Source organism: Gouania willdenowi, chromosome 3, assembly GCF_900634775.1.
Source record: "Gouania willdenowi chromosome 3, fGouWil2.1, whole genome shotgun sequence".
In the NCBI taxonomy this organism is placed as follows: Eukaryota; Metazoa; Chordata; class Actinopteri; order Blenniiformes; family Gobiesocidae; genus Gouania; species Gouania willdenowi.
Genome location: NC_041046.1, coordinates 37,322,534 through 37,338,932, shown reverse-complemented (window position 1 = coordinate 37,338,932; position 16,399 = coordinate 37,322,534). Strand labels below are relative to the sequence as shown.

At 38.6% G+C, this 16,399-nt stretch overlaps 1 protein-coding gene and 1 long non-coding RNA gene across 2 annotated transcripts in view; one reads left to right on the top strand and one right to left on the bottom strand.

The window, feature by feature from the left end:
- Positions 1-16,399, top strand: part of adamts7 (a disintegrin-like and metallopeptidase (reprolysin type) with thrombospondin type 1 motif, 7) — a 106,261-nt gene that overhangs the window by 2,196 nt on the left and 87,666 nt on the right. The window contains exons 2-3 of the mRNA XM_028475183.1: positions 2,262-2,620; positions 15,229-15,412. Of these exons, the coding sequence (XP_028330984.1) occupies positions 2,262-2,620; positions 15,229-15,412 (543 nt within the window). The remainder of the gene's footprint in view (positions 1-2,261; positions 2,621-15,228; positions 15,413-16,399) is intronic.
- Positions 12,796-16,399, bottom strand: part of LOC114480787 (uncharacterized) — a 46,627-nt gene continuing 43,023 nt past the window's right edge. Inside the window, exon 3 of the long non-coding RNA XR_003676168.1 lies at positions 12,796-13,120. This is a non-coding gene — a long non-coding RNA (uncharacterized LOC114480787). The remainder of the gene's footprint in view (positions 13,121-16,399) is intronic.

Sequence of the window (16,399 nt, the reverse complement as noted above, 5' to 3'; positions counted from 1 at the left end):
CAAGTTTTAAAACCCAGGGTAGGCTTTAACAGTTATCGTCCTTGTTAATTCTCAGCTTGAGATGAGATACCAAAGCTGCTTTTGCATTGGTAAGCCTTGAGATTCCCACGTTACTGAGCATCATACGTGCACGTCTAACCTCGGCACAAGGCTTTCTGTTGACATTCTTCTCCTCTGAATACTGCGTGGCATTGTTGTGATGAGTAAATATCCAAAGGGCTTTGACAGTGTGTATTTGTTTCAATCATTGTTTATGTTAAGCATCTATATTTTTTCCACATGTGCCATTTGTCAACATCGGGTTTCATCAAGGACTTTATGTGTCCGTGTGTCCCTCAGTTGACCGTGGCTCAGTGGAGAGTAGGTCGTCCAATAACTGAAGGGTTTGGGGTTGAATCCCACTCTATCCAAGTTATTGTCTTCGTGTCCTTGGGCAAGGCACTATGAATGGGTATGAATTGTGCATGAATGTTGGTGGTGGTCGGAGGGGACGTAGGCGCGAAATGGCAGCCACACTTCTCTACCACCACTGGTATGACTGATGTTAGACACTGGTGTGAATGAATAATGGTTTCTGTAACGTCCATAATGCGCTTTGAGTCTCCTTGAAAAAGCGCTACATAAATCCATCTTTGACTTTAAGCTTTCTTATAGCCGAACAGAGCAATGTAAAAATAAGTGATGGTTCTTCAACAGCAGCAGCATCAGTTGACTCCACTCTCTGAGCTTTGCTGGGTGGATTATGGCTCGTGAGAGCACCAGACTGGTGGAGCAGAGTGCAGCGGATGGAGGGTAAGAGGAAGCGGTGCGCGAGAAGGCAGTTCCTGGACATTTGTGTGACACCGCTGTGGTCGGAGGCACCGCCCACAATGATGAGTCCAGCTACAAGAAGGAGTTGGAACACCAGGAAAGGGTTGGTGCAAAGGTATCAATCGCTGCATCACCACAAAGAAGACCAATGGGATGGCCACCCATCCACACCCTAGACATTGGAGGGGCAGAGGTGGAAGTGGTCTCCACCTGCAAGTACTTGGATGTACACCTTTATGACAACCTCACCTGGAGTACCAACACTTCCAGCTTGGTGAATAGGGCTTCTACTTCCTGAGGCACGCTGGTCTGGGGGTTCAGTCCTGCCCTCCTTCTACAGTTGTGTGGTGGTGTGCGTCCTGTGTTCCTGCATCACTGTGTGTGGTATGTGGAAGCTGCTTGGCAGAGAAGTAGTCCCTGCAGATAGTAGTGAAGACTGAGGGCGGGGCCTACCCACCACCATGGAGGTCTAGCCCTCAAGAAGCAGGAAGAGGATCCCCTGCATCATGAAGAACCAGATCTAACTCCGCATACAAACTCTTTAACCCCTTCCTCCACTCAGTGTGACGGCTGCAGAGCATTAAAAGCACATTTTCCATCTTTCTTGTTTACATTCTGCTGCTGCGATACCTTGATGCTCTTACTATATGTATATACATGTATATGTTTTGTCTATTTCATTTACAGTATATATTCATTTGGGGGATTTAGGTATGCAATTTAATTCTGTACATGTTCACATGAGCACGAATGACAATTAAAAATCCTTAAATCCTTGGATGTTGTAAGATCCATCATGGTTTATTTTACTTCTTGTGACAGAAAAGAAAACACCATTTGTCTTAATTAGTCATACATGCATCAATTATCACATATACTGATCAAGTTGGTGGGGTGCTGTATGTTATTACAGCTTAATCTGCATTGAAAGCAGGATGAATGGGCCCCTCACCCGTTTATCATGAGGCAACATTTTCAAAATAAAACACCCAGTCTGATTTAGATTTTCAAAATCTTTATTTCTTTGTGGCCTCGTACCAAATGATCCCACAATGGTATCGGTTGGGAAACGATTCCGTGTACAAAGATAACCTTTCCTGTGGTCACCTTATCAGTAGGTAGTGATAAATATAATGCTTTGAACATGTTGTGGAGCAAATTGTTACCACCCTCATAATTAAACCACATTATCCTGCTTTTTTTTTTCTTTCAACTTACTGAAGGGTGACTGATCTAGTTTGGGGTTACAAACTATGAGTTAACCCTAAACTGATCCAGATCTCTTTCTATAGAGTAAAAAGTGAAAGTGTGTAACCTGTAACTTAGATTATTATGCTGTGGGTTTAATTTTAGATAGATTTTCTTAATCTCTTGTTTTATCACCTGCTGTTTCCCAGTATTTACTGACCCATCTCCTCTTTCATCTTCTTCTCCCATCATGACTCTGACAGAGCAAGACCTTTCTCAGTATGAAGTTGTTCACCCCACTCGAGTAGATGCCAGAGGTCACTTCCTGTCCAACTTCCTGTCCCACAATGCTCGGCGTGTACAGCGCCGGCAGGCTTCTGATGGCTTAGATGACCCGGATCGAGTTTTCTATAAGTTCTGGCATGGTGGCCAAAGCCTTCTCTTTAACCTCACTCCTAATGCACATCTGCTGGCCCAGGGTTTCCTGACTGAGCGGAGGTTCGGGGGCCTGAATGGTGCTCAGATCCATCCTCCTCAAGTCTCCCTGTGTCACTTCCTCGGTGAAGTGTGGGACGACGCCACTGTTCAGGGGAGTGCAGCAATAAGTACCTGTGATGGACTGGTGAGTGCATGGATTTATTACTCCAAGTCAATAACGCTCAAAGCTTATTTGAAGTGCCTCCAGTGTAATTCATACTGTTAAGAGAAGACAGTTGAAAGGCAGACAGTAATAGCTTGGGGGTGTCTTCATGGAAAATAATCATCAGACTTTTAAGTTTAAAGCTATAGTACTTCAATCCTGTTCAGAAACACTTTTTGTTATCCTGGTTGAGATGATCCTTCCACCCTGAGAGTCATCCATACTTTATGTATTCAGAAAAAAGAAACAGAAAAGAATCAGACCTCTGTAGCACCTGGAATCCTGTAAAAACTCTCACCAATCCGTGCCATTCAGTCCGAATGGAAAGAACTAATCAGATGCCTTCATTTCTCGTCCTAACAGATTCTCAATAGAAAATCTGAATCTTAACGGTCGGGGTCATTATTCAGTTAATGAGCATTGGTTATTGTTTTTGTATTGTTTGTTAAAATGAGCATCCCTAGTCACAAGTTACAGAAGCATCTCCAATCACACGTCTGCAAAGGGTTTCGTGCAAAATGTGAGCGGGATTCGCCAGTTAGCGGTTATTAAATGATTCACATTTCTTTGGGATTTTTCCCGTTAAACGAGTAATCTTGCGTGTTTTCAGAGAGTAACCATTTGTAAATCATCAGAATCATTAAACATTGAAATATTACAAACGTTAGTTTTCTCTATTAACCCTGTTTAGAATGCTTGGTATGATTTTGGGAAGTTTAATGACCAGTACATTAATCTAAACAAGGAAAGGTGATGAATCGGATGCAGAAATTGGGTAAACACTGAAACGGAATTTGGGATATTTTTTGAAACAGAAAAGCGCACGTTTTACAGATGCGTATTCGTGGCTTTGAATAGAGTGCAGGCGGAAGGATACGGAAGGGGGTGGAGCTTAGAGGAAATCAAGCTAGCTTTCTGCATTGGTATAATTTTTATTTAATTTTGGGTACATTTTGTGTAATAATTTGGGAAAAATTGCTAGATTTTGGAATAAATGAGAGTTCTTTTAACAAATAGAGATTAAAAATGACTGCCATGATGTGATACAAGCATGGGGAATCTATGAGCCCTGCAAATATTGTGGCGTTCCTTTAAGTTTTTGTATCTGAAGGGTTGGGATATCTACTACTAAATGAGTTTGTAATCCACACAATAATTCATGTTTTCATTCATGTCATTTTTACTTTGTCCTGCGGGCATAAATGGATGATCTGAGGGGCCAGATTTGGTCCCCGTGCCTTGAGTTTGAAATGAAAATGCTTAGCAAGAGCACATGAGCTCAGCTCTGGGCTTTTTAGAATATCTATGTATCGTATGTCTGTGTGTGTGTTCTCTCTCTCTCAGCATACGTTGCTTTATACCAAACTGTATTCATTTTAATGGCCAGTTTAATAACAGTTTTTTTTTTTTTAATTTTTCCCAGTCAAGTTTATTCTTTTTTAAATTAATATTCTTACTCCCGGTTTTTTAGTTTTTCTAATTGAGTATTAGGCCCTTTCAACACTTTTAGTCACATTTAGTTTTGCATGTGAAAAAGGAAGCTGACTTGCTGCAAACTGAGATGTGTTTTCTTTAACAGGAAAAAATATGATTGTCAGAATAATTACAGTCTTTATATTAATCAGAGATGTAATGTGTGAATTTGTCATTGTCTCCCTGGTGGTGTTTTAATTGGCTGTTCTGATTGGCATTGGTGACGACGCGCCCTCACCCTGATGAGCAGGAGGCACTTTTGAAGATGAATTGATTGTATCTGCTATTCTGCGTCTTTCAAACCACAAAGCACTCTTCTCAGTTATATTCAGCCCATGTCATTATTTTACTTTTGAATTATTGAGGGAATCAATCTTTACAATAGAAACAATTTGTTTGAAGCGACTTCACACAATTTTTCTTTTATGAGATAAATTCACGGTGAAGGCCCCATAGATCAATAAATCAAAGATTATTTGTTTAAAGGTTTGTTTTTATCTCCATCAACACTCTGTTGACATTTTTGTGCCTTGCATTTAGGGATGTGGCGTTCCTTAGACCAGGGGTGTCATTTTAGCTCAGTATGTAAGAAACCCACAATATCCAAGCAATAAGTGATTGATATCAGTCCCAACAGGATAATTACTTTAAATTTCCTAGATTGTGTGACCATTTTCTACTTAATTTGATAAATATTATGTAATAATTTGTAGAAAATTAAAGGATTTTGTAAGAATTTATTGTTATTTCAACAGTTTAACACTAAAAATGACTGAAATCATGCGATATAAGCACCAGGAGTGTTGACTTTCATTTACACAATGATTCATGTTTTCTCTGTAATTTTTACATGCTCCTACAGGCCAAATTGGACGCTCCAAAAGACGGGATTTGGCCACCGACCCACAAGTTTGACACGTGCCTTAGACGGATTCATAGCAGTGATCGTGTTCATATCCCGCTTCGTAGGACAACTCCTCACTTTCATGGAGAATGTTTGGTTTTGTGAAGCCCACTACCGGAGAAAAATCCAGGATATACTTATCCGGCTTTGTAGTACAGGCCCTATGGTATAGGACAAGCCCAGCTATAGCACAGTGCTGCTTTCCATCATTTCCAAATTTGGCCACAACCCTCATAAGATGTCAAACTTACACCATGAAATACAGAACCTGTATTTTTGATATAAAACTCTGGATTATCCCTCTTCTGTCATCTATCTAACACAGCCAGGAAAAGGCTGGCAGATCAATTCGTTCTGTCCTGTCCTCTGCTTTATGCGTCTTTCTTCCAGCTCACGCGTTTCAGATGTTATCAGGATTCCCCTAGAGTCTGGTGTAATCTCCCCCATCCCCCCACACCCACGACTTTAACACTTGTTTGTTACAAACAGGTCGAAAACAGAGGACAAACCACTCTCCAGGAAACAAAGTGGAGGGATATCTTTACCGTTGCAATAGTAATATATTAGTAATATTTCATGAGCAATGGTTGTATTTCAGTAGTAAGAAATTACATTTTTTTTGTTGCTTTTGAAGAATATAATGTCATCAAGTGATTGTCGATAGAATTTCCAGCCATGTGGTGGATTGGCTGCTTCAGTGCATTTATGATCACAGGCCTTGAATTCTTTGCTGTATATTTCAAAGACTTGCCATTTAAAATGAAGTTGGTGATGTATTTTCTGCTGTGCCCATTAAACCTAAGAAGAGAAGAGATAAGACTTTTGCCATGAAGAAACAATTTCTCAGCTAATTAGAATGCTAATCCTAATGAGCTGTCAAAGAAATTGTCCCCACTTTATCATTTCAAAAAGCAATTTTGCAACAGTGCATTGAATTGTATACATTGTCAATGTAATTGTCTCAGGCCCATTTATACTATCTACTGTCTATAGTGTGTCCCATTATATTCCTATACTTTTTAATTAATCGACTTGCCAAAGGGCCAATAGCGGTTGTTATCAGGGTGTGGGTAAACTATGGCTTAAACTACTCCACACTTCTTTCAAATAGCTGTAAATGTTTTATCACAGAGGCAAAGACACACATGCTCACAAACACCTGCAACAGCTCATGCTTTAACATTGAAATAGTTGCTTTTCAAAGATCCTATTTTTCATGATTTATTCCCACTTTTTTTGTTTTGATGTATTCTCTCCATCTCCTTCACATTTTAAAGCTTTAAAACAAAACCTTTACACCATCTTTAATAAAAAAAAAAAAGATGGTGGGCTTTTTTTTCACTTTTGTGCAGTGAAAAAGTAACCTTGCCTGCAAGATGGATTCTGGTGTTCACGAACACCAGAATCCATCTTGTGCTGTTCCCGCCTTTGCCTTTCGAAACCGAACCAACACAGTTTGAACCAATCATGAGGCAGTGTTGTGTTGTAAGGCGGGATATCCGGGTGTGATGCAGGCAGAAGTCCTGAAGCAAAACGGACACATGCGCAGTTGCAGGGAGAGGAACTAGCTGGGCTACCGCTATTAGCATAGTTCCGAATCAAAGTAGAAAGATGTTGACGCAGGAGGATGGTTTACGTGCCTTTAACTCGCAAAAATGGCAAAAGATACTCAACGACATAATGACCACAGCATTATTATCCCAAAAGAAAGTTTTCACCAGCAGAGCCTTGTTGTTGTTGTAGCAGCGTCTCTGCGTTGCATGCCAATGATTACATCATTCGTTACCGTGTTATTGGCTAAAACAAATCATGGTGGACAGGCGCTTCGCCCAATCAGCTTCAAGCATTCTGTTCATGTCCCTGCCTGATTCCGAAAGGATTTGCCAGACACAGACCCTGATCGATGTGGAGAACTCAACTTAAAGGAATGGCTAGACATCAATCTTGCTCTTGTCAAACCCCCCCCCAATAGTAAGAAAGAAAGAACCCACAAGATCCACATGAACAAGGATTTAGCGACAGTGGGAAGAAAAAACTCAGAGGTGGCAACCCTCCGCTTTGACTGGTTGGGTTAGTGAACAGAAGGGCAAACAGGATAGGTTAGAACGATAGACCATCCAAGTGTCTCAGACTAGTTGAGCCACGAGCCATCGATCAGGAACCGCCCTTCGAGAAGGCTCAGACTGCAGGTAAAACATGATACACTCGTTCCTCGTGGTTAGGTTAACATTAAACATCTGGTAGCGTCCTCCATGCTCTGAAATGCTACCACTACAGACATGGTTTTGTCTTGTCACTGGTCACACGTAATGACATATGGAGTGGACATCAGTGTAAATGGTGTGAGCAGTATGAACATAGACTTATTGTAATTACCTTATAATTACTTTACTGCCAAGGAGTTCATATTTTCACTGGCATTTATTGGTTTTGTTTTGTCTGTTACTAGCATTATATCAAATGTACTGAACGGATTTGAACAAATTTTAACCAAAGATAGACCTTACGGCGTGAAAGATTGCACTACATTTTGGATGGAATCTTAAAAATTTAAATTTAAAAAATCATATCTTGATTGGTAATTGACCCCCATTGCTCCCATTTTGACCTATTTCTCAGCAATAATCATGTCTAATCAGCATCTTATGCCACACCTGTGAGGTGGGATGGATTATCTCTGCAAAGGAGAAGTGCTCACTAACAGATTTAGACATGTTTGTGTACAATATTTGAGAGAAATAGGTCTTTAGTGTATATAGAAAATGTTTTAGATCTTTGAGTTCAGCTCATTATAAATGGGAGCAAAAACAAAAGTGTTGCGTTTATATTTTTGTTCAGTGTATATATGAGGGTAAATGGTAAATGGACTAGATTTATATAGCGCCTTATAACCACACTGAAGCAGTCCCAAAGCACTTTACATATCAGCTCATTCACCTAGTCACTCTCACATTCACACACCAATGGGACAGGACTGCCATGCAAGGCGCTAGTCGACCACTGGGAGCAACTTAGGGTTCAGTGTCTTGCCCAAGGACACTTCGACACATTGTCAGGTACTGGGATCGAACCCCCAACCTCTCGATCAGAAGACGACCCTCTACCACCTGAGCCACTGTCATGATATCTATGACAGTATAACATTAATGCCTTTGAGATAGTTTACAATTCAAGATTCAAAGATTCAAAGTGTTTATTGTCACGTGCACAGTAAAGAAACATGTTTCCCTGTACAATGAAATTTCTGTTTTGCTCACCACACTGGATGCCACAAAAACAAAAAACAAGACAGCCAATAAAACAAATAAAGAGCAAAGTATAGTAACAATAATTATAATAATTTAAAAAGAAAAAAAGTCAAATATAAATATAAAGTGTGCATTGTGCGTAGTGAAATAAATACATCTTTGCACTATTACAAGTTTGATTCTAAAACAGTCCATTACCACTTTATATTGTTCCTTGCTTCAAACAGTTGTGGTCGTAGCAGTCCAGTGCTTCCATGCTTTTCCTCTCAGCTGTCAGCAGTGGAGTTAGGCGCTGTCTCCTGTTGCTAAATCTTTTTTTCCCATACTGATACTTTCCAAATGTGAGCTCACACACATGCCCGTGCATGGTTTTCAACTTCGAACAAAGAATTTCCTGTTAACTCAAAGTGCATGATATTCATAAAGTTGCTGACGGGGTTTTCGAAAGATCCTACACATCTTTCATGAATCAATATCCAGCTGTTCTTCAGCTGCAGCCTCTGATCACATGTGCTACAATCTGCGTTTGATGGCATTGTAATATGAGCATCCTGACCATGTCTGCAGGTTCTGTTATAGAGGAGAGTAGTGACTACATGATGTGCTTTTTTTAATCTCCAGATCTGACATCTAAAAAGATTATTATTTTTTATTGTTATGTTTCACAAAGTTCGAGATGGTCTTTTGCACAAATGATGCCCTACATTGGGTTTTTATTAATTTTTATTAAGTGTTGATTAAAAAACGTTATAGGGAATGAATTTTGTGCTGCCTCCAAACCAAAAACACACAAAAGGTCTGAAACACACAGAACGGCAAAGATATATGATAAAGCAACGAAATTATAAAAAGCAAGATAAATACACAAAATGACTCCAGAAACATATAGGGCCTGTAAATATCTGGGATATCTCTCCGTTAGCGGGCATCACCTAACCCAGAGGTTCTAAACCTTTTTTGGATCATAACCCCATTTTGATATAAACTTCTGACACATATTGCGATTCGATTTATGATTTTTAAAAATATTTTATACATTTAAATGCATAAGTTTTTGTTTTTTTTTCCCCAAAGTCTGTCTTTTCCACATACATTTTTTTTTTTAAATTCAGGCGTATTTTTTAGAAATATGAATCTTTTTTTTTTTTTTCAGAAAATATTAGTTTTGAACTCTACTAATAATAAAAAAACAAACAAAAATGTATGTAAAAAATAAAAATACAATTAAAAGGAATATATAAGTTGTACTGTGAGGAAACAAAATTAAATACTAATAAAAAAGAAAACTATAATTAAACAAAAATGTATGTCAAAAATAAAAATAATGAGTAAGATACAATTAAAAGGTAGATATAAGTTGTACTGACATGGATTATTCTGACTCCTCCTTTTTAATTATTTATGTCATATAAAGATGTATGAGAGCAGCATTAATGTCACCTGATTTCCCCTCAGGGATCAATGTTTTACTAAATCACATCAGATTTATTGATTCAGTTTTGATAAACGTAATTTAAATTAACTTCATTTAAATGATCTTGATGACATCATTCCAGACCGCAATGATTAAACAAAAATAAATGGAAGCATGGATGCATCAGGTATTTCACCACTAGGGGCCAGAATATTTTACAGTATCAGAAGTTATCATTAATCTACGATGTTTCAGACTCTATCATTCCTGGCGTCGATGGTTTCGTTCACAACAACAAAACAACTTTATCCACAGATCTTCTATAGCTCTGATTAGATGTTTAACGCTCTGAGCAGGGGAAGAAATGGGCGTAGCTTTACAGACACATTAAAGTTAAGCGGGCACTGGTCGGCTCTGATTTAGGAGTCAGTGAGGATTTGCGTAATTTTTTGCCAGTTCAGATGATGGTGTTTGAAGCGGTCAGGATGAGAGTGGGAAGGACATTTCCACATAAAATAAAAAGGTTCTTTCCATCACGGTTATGGCGTTTCAACTCGATTTAGTTCATTTCCGCGTTCAACGGTAGATTCCGTTTTCATTGGTCGATTCCGTGATTCCTTTAGCGTGGATTTTATAGGGCCCTAGTGTAGTTGTTGTTGGCACACTCAGACTCGCTGCAGCGCATACAAACGTGTGTCCTGTAACCATCTCTGATTGGCCAGCAGCCCAGGAAGGCGGTTCTCGGTGATTCTGATTGGTGAACATATATATCACTCAAATAATGGCGACAGAAGGAAAAAACTCCAGCATCTGAGGTTACGTTATCACAGTGGTGAAAACCTTAATATCGATGCGATTAAGGTTAATCGTTCAGCATTAATAACAAATAGAGAGTAGCCAGGATTAGTGACAAGTTGTGCCAGTTCAGCCCTTTTTTTTGCATTTTTGTGCACCCTACGCACGTAGTCTTTATCAGCTAACTAATGTAGGTCAGTCAATCAGATGTAAATTTATAACTTTTCTATAGGAAGTCATCGGTAAATGAAAGAACTGCAACGATGCCTGAATATTCTCTCCCTGTGAGCGTCACATCAGATCCATGCAGCGACATGTTCATAGAATGATTCATCATTTATTGGACAGAGAGCTGATTGGTCAGGAAGCGGGACTTTTATACTTGTTCAGATCCAAGCCTGAACAAAACCTACTCCCGATCAGGTTAGCTGTTACCATGGTGAATTAGCCCCATAAGAAGTTAGCCAGCGTCGTAGTAGAATAGGACACACGGAATTAATTCCGGAAGCTAGAGCGATAAGAGGAAATCCAGCTTCGTAGTACAGGCCCATAAAGTAACAAGAAACGCTCAAAATGGCAACACAAATAAAATACCAGTTTGTATTTTCTCTGGATTGTTGGGAGGATCAACCAAGCAGTGATGTGTTTTTTATTAAACAATGTACACAATCACTGAGCTATTTTCACTTGTTTAATTGTCACTACAATCGAAACCACTTTCAAATAATAAACATATCAGCAAATGCTACAGGTAGATAAAATAAATAACCCAAATGTTTTGTTCAAGATTAAAGCAGCATTTTTTCTAATTCATTCACACATCTTTATTTTAAATATTTTGGTCTCCCACCACGACCCTAAAAGAAGGAGCAAGCGAGTCAGAAAATGGATGAATGCATGGATGTTGTGCTCTTACATTTTCAACAAAGCTATGTGTTACATAACAAATGTGTGTTGGTTAGATTAGATTTACCATGTGTTTTTAATATTTCTAGCATTGTTCACTTGGAAATTACATTTCTCATAGTTTTCATCTGTCTTGCAAAACAAAAAAATGAGAAAACAACATTGTGAAACAAGATTAGTGTGTAAAAAAAACAAGAGCTGAAAGGGAACATTTAACTCATCTTTGTTAAGTCAGCTTTAACAGCTGGAACTGCACTGGACACATTATTGAGGGGATTAGATCGAGCTCTGGAACCTTTTTAGAGCCCAACAGGGTCAGCGAGCCTGTTGCTCAGGGAACTGTTCCTGAATGTGAGGACAGAAAAGCTTCGTCTGTTAGTTTACTTTGAGACACTTGGCCAAAAAAACCTGGGAAAGGAAAGATGAGATGTTTGAGAGCTGCATGTTCAAAGAGGAGTCATCAAGTGCTGCACACATGTTACGACAAGACGTGTTTGAAAGGACAATAATCCTTACAGATCAAATGCTTTGTAGTGCTTTTACAAACCCTTCCTCAGCACGTGCCCTGTTATTAACTAGACCTCTCATGTTTGCACAAACACTGTTTTGATGGAGGAAGCGACCTGAAGCTCCTGGATGCTGCAAAGCTTGAATTGTGAAGTAAATTCCAACAAAAATTACAGAGATGATCTAATTTATACCTATTTTATTTTCACATCTATGCACGTTCATGTGCATAGGGGTACAAACGTTTTACTCACAACCTTCTACAGTTCACCTAATGCATGCACTCACTCTGATTAAATCTTCCGACCACACATGTGAATTGGCATAAATACGCAGCAATCTGCTGCAATCATTGCGTTGATGAAATTGCATTGTGTTGTCAAATACACTGTAAACGCGCCACAGAGTTCAGTCTGTTAATGATGTGTTCTTTGGCTCACACAATAAACAGATGCTTGTTTGTCTGTGCAAAACATTTAGGGGGACATATGCATATTTATGAGGGCAATACAGAACATTTGCTCTAGTAAAGCAAGGTAATCTTGCAACTTACATTTTCTTACCACATGTTTAAATAAATGAGAATGAAACAAAACCTAATGTTGGACGTTATCTGGACCAGGTAAGGGAATTGCACGGTTCAAAAATCACGATACCGAAATTACCAGTATGCAGCGATTATATGATAATCAATACACTGGAAAAAACATATGAAATAATTCAGTACGATTAATAAATAGAATATAATAGATTAGCTTTATTTGTCATTGCACGTTACAGAGCAACAAAAATTAATTTCAGTTTCATCGTCCAAGAGAATCACATATAACACATTCAACATGGGAGGACAGGAGCAGGAGAACTGTGGTTTGCACAAGGGTGGCGCCCCGTATTTTGATGAAAATGGGAGAACAACAGAGGGAGAGCTGAGGGGAAAAGGCAGGTTTTGAACTGAGTTCCCTATTGGGGAGGACAGTTATAAAACTAGGAAAAAAAAACTCCTCAGCATTTATGCACCAAAAAAACAAAACAAAAATAGCCACAAAAGAGCTCGAGAACAAAGCACGTGGGCAGGGGGGTGGGTGGTTGGTCTGGGGCAGGGCTGTTTGGGGCGAGTTCCAGGATGGAAAAGAGAAAAAAGATTTCCGACCGCCGGGGGGCGAGGGCGTGCAGCCTCTTCTGGGCACTTCACTATGCAGCTTCTGCTTGCTTTTGAGCTCCTTCATCACATGAGTCTGAAATTAACAGTATGCAGCGATTATATGATAATCAATACACTGGAAGAAAAATCGAAAATAATAAAGTATGATTAAGTCAGATTTTTTTAAATTAAGGTATCAAATCATGCAGAACGACGACATCACATTATCAAGATCCGTTAATATGTTCTAAAAGAATGTGAATTGCATTATGTTAACTATGAAACAGAAGTGTAACTGTGTTGTAGTCTCAAATTAGATGTAACACTGTCTGTGTTGCAGTTTGACCTTGTTTAATGTAATAATTTTTTATGGAGGGGGCAGATGTTTGATCTTTTCTTCTTTTTTCAATGTGGAAGAGAAAGAAATGTGTTTTAATGTCTTGAAAGAAATAAACAAACAATACTTAAGGAATCTTTGTCATTGTCTGGAACTTTCGTAAGTTTAACCGTTATTATAATAATATAATAAATTGTATTTGTAACGCACTCTTCATTCAGGGAATCTCAGAGTGCTACAGGAAAACACACATTTAAAAACATCAACAATTATAAGCCTTTAAAAGAGTCCAGGCTTTGTGCTTCTCTCAGCTCCAAGGGGAGGTTATTCCAAAGCCTTGGTGTAGCAGAGCAGAAGGCTCTGTCCTCCCATGGTTCAACACTTGTTTAATAGCCAACATTTATTGAAATCTGGCAGCAAAATAAAATAAAAAAGTGTGAAACCTTTTCAATTCTTCAAAGAGAGGTGTTACAGAAAAGGTTTGGGAACCACTGGGTTATATAGAATTGTGCATGAAAGGAGGGCGATTATCACACACATACTGTGTGTGTATATATATATATATATATATTTGTTTTAGTCCCACCCCTAATCTAAAAACATTATAATTTTTGTTTGTTTGTATGAATACAAACATTAACCAGGAACATGTGGTCGAATCATCAATCAAACTTTACCAAAAAGGCAAATTGAGGTCATCCTTTAGCTCTACAGACTGAACATTATGTAACAAAACGTATTTTCCAAAGGTTTTTTGAGAAGATATTAAGTAACACTAAAATAGTGCACTTCTGATGTAATCGTAGCCACAACGGTGTCATTTGATCAGGAGTCGCGTCTGTTCTCTGACATACTGAGTTAGAAATGAAAGATTTTGAGGATTAGGTGTTGAAGTTTCAGCTTTATTGTACAACAGAAATTACATTTAATCCTCATGTTCTGGTGGCGGAAATACTGTGGATATTAAAGGGAATGCTGCTGTTTTTAGAATAAAGGAGTAATGGTGCTTTCCGTCAGAGCAGAAGGGAGTGTGTATATGTGCTTTTACATGCCAGTTGACCATCTGCATTAAAGAAGTAGAAGAAGAAAGCAGAAGGTCAAGTAAACTAAACAAAACTGTTAGCAATAGTGGTGAAATTGCACTGAACTGTTTTAATTTGAACAGATTTAGTGACGATTAAGTTGAGAGGATTCAATCATCCTGTGGTTTTGTTGTGCACCATAATAATCCATGTCTAAAGAATATGTATTTCATTTTTTTGGGTTTTTGGGTTAGGTGGAGGGATCTAGTAGGGTTAGGTAGGGTTCGGAGTTAGGGAACACTTGAGTACAATTAATGACAGCCTTCATGACACCTTATTCAAGCTAATTACAGGTGTATATGTCATAATAATGACAGCATAATGTCAGCCTTATGTATAAAACTTCAATATATTTAGTGTATGGCAGAGGTTTTCAGTCCCCGAGGCCTCTTGTTTTGTATATTATTTTATTCCAATGTGTTTTTTTCAGTCATTTTAGTTTATTTTTGTTGTCATATATTCACTATTTTTCTTGTCACGTTTTTGGAGTAAATAGTGAGCATGTTACACATCTGAGTTATCCTTTATCAGCTCCATCTTCACTCGTAAAGTGTACAAATAGATAATCCTTTCAGAATAAAAGCGGATTCCGTGAAGGTTGCAGATGGCTCCTTAAAAATAAAAGGTGATGACATCATAGGCTGTGCTCAGAAGCAAAATATGTCGTTCTTTCAGAATAAAAGCTGATTCCTGAAAGGTTGCAGATGGCTTCTTCAAAATAAAAGTCATGGTAATACAGTTTATAGTGATACAAAGCTGACAGCGAGTGTTTTGTTTCCGCAGACAGGATTGTTTAAGTTGTCCAGAGAGGAATTTTTCATTCAGCCTCTGGAGAAGTCAAACATTGACACCACAGCACTGCAAGCCCACGCCATCTACAAACGTCACGCACCTCATTCCTCCTCAAGGATGATCGCAAAGCCCTTAACAGAGAACCAAACTCCCAATGGAACCTGTGGTGTCAAAGGTAACACACCACACACACACACTCGAGCTATAAATTCACACACTTCATATTTTCCATGTGTGAATAATCACCAAATTTTACACAAAGGTTCAGTTCCATGTCAAATTGCGTCAGCTGTAAAAACAGGCCAGTAGTCCTAAAGGTGGTCCTAAAACTGCTAAATATCATTATTTTGAATCTTCGCAGCAAGTCAACGACAGTATATGTGCTACATATTTGCAACTTTCACCAAAATGTAGCCCCAATACTGAAGAAATTTTTGCATATTTAAACCTATTGCAAAGTATAAAGTCCATCACTCCACCCCCCCACCCACCAAAGAAACTGTAAAATTTAATAAATCTATCTATTTCCAAACTAGCTACACCACATCTTCAGACTGCCATACAGAAACGATCCACACAGATTTTTGCTTTATCAAAAATGTAGCCTTCAGTTCATCAAAATGTTTGACTGTAAAAGGTATTGTAAACAAAGAGTATTAGTAGACGACATGTTTGGAAAATATCAGAAATGTATCTCAAAAGCTGAATTGTTTTACAGCATTTACAATTTTGCTCTCATGTGAAACAATTGGAGTCAAAGTAAAAATAGTATTTTTTCAAAAATAAATAAGTTTTGGATAAAGAAACTCTGTTTGCAGAAGTCTTCTTACAAAGAGTTGCTACACAGTGTTGAAGCAGAAATGATAATCTATCTATAAATACAAGGAACGTCTGCGTGTGTGTGTGTTTGTGGAGCACATATCTCCCTAACACGGTGTCTGATCGAGCTGAAACTTTTTTAATAGCTTAGTCCGAGTGTGTGCATCCATTCTTTTGGACTTATTTGGTGTTTTTTTACTTCATTTCGAACGCGGGTTAAACCGGACATGCGAGTGGGGAGGGGCTTTCGGATATTCTCTAGCTCGGCTCTGTACTGTGAACACACGCCCGCAAAGTCTGTGTAAACATGCACATTTCTCCACTAACAGTATTATAAACACTG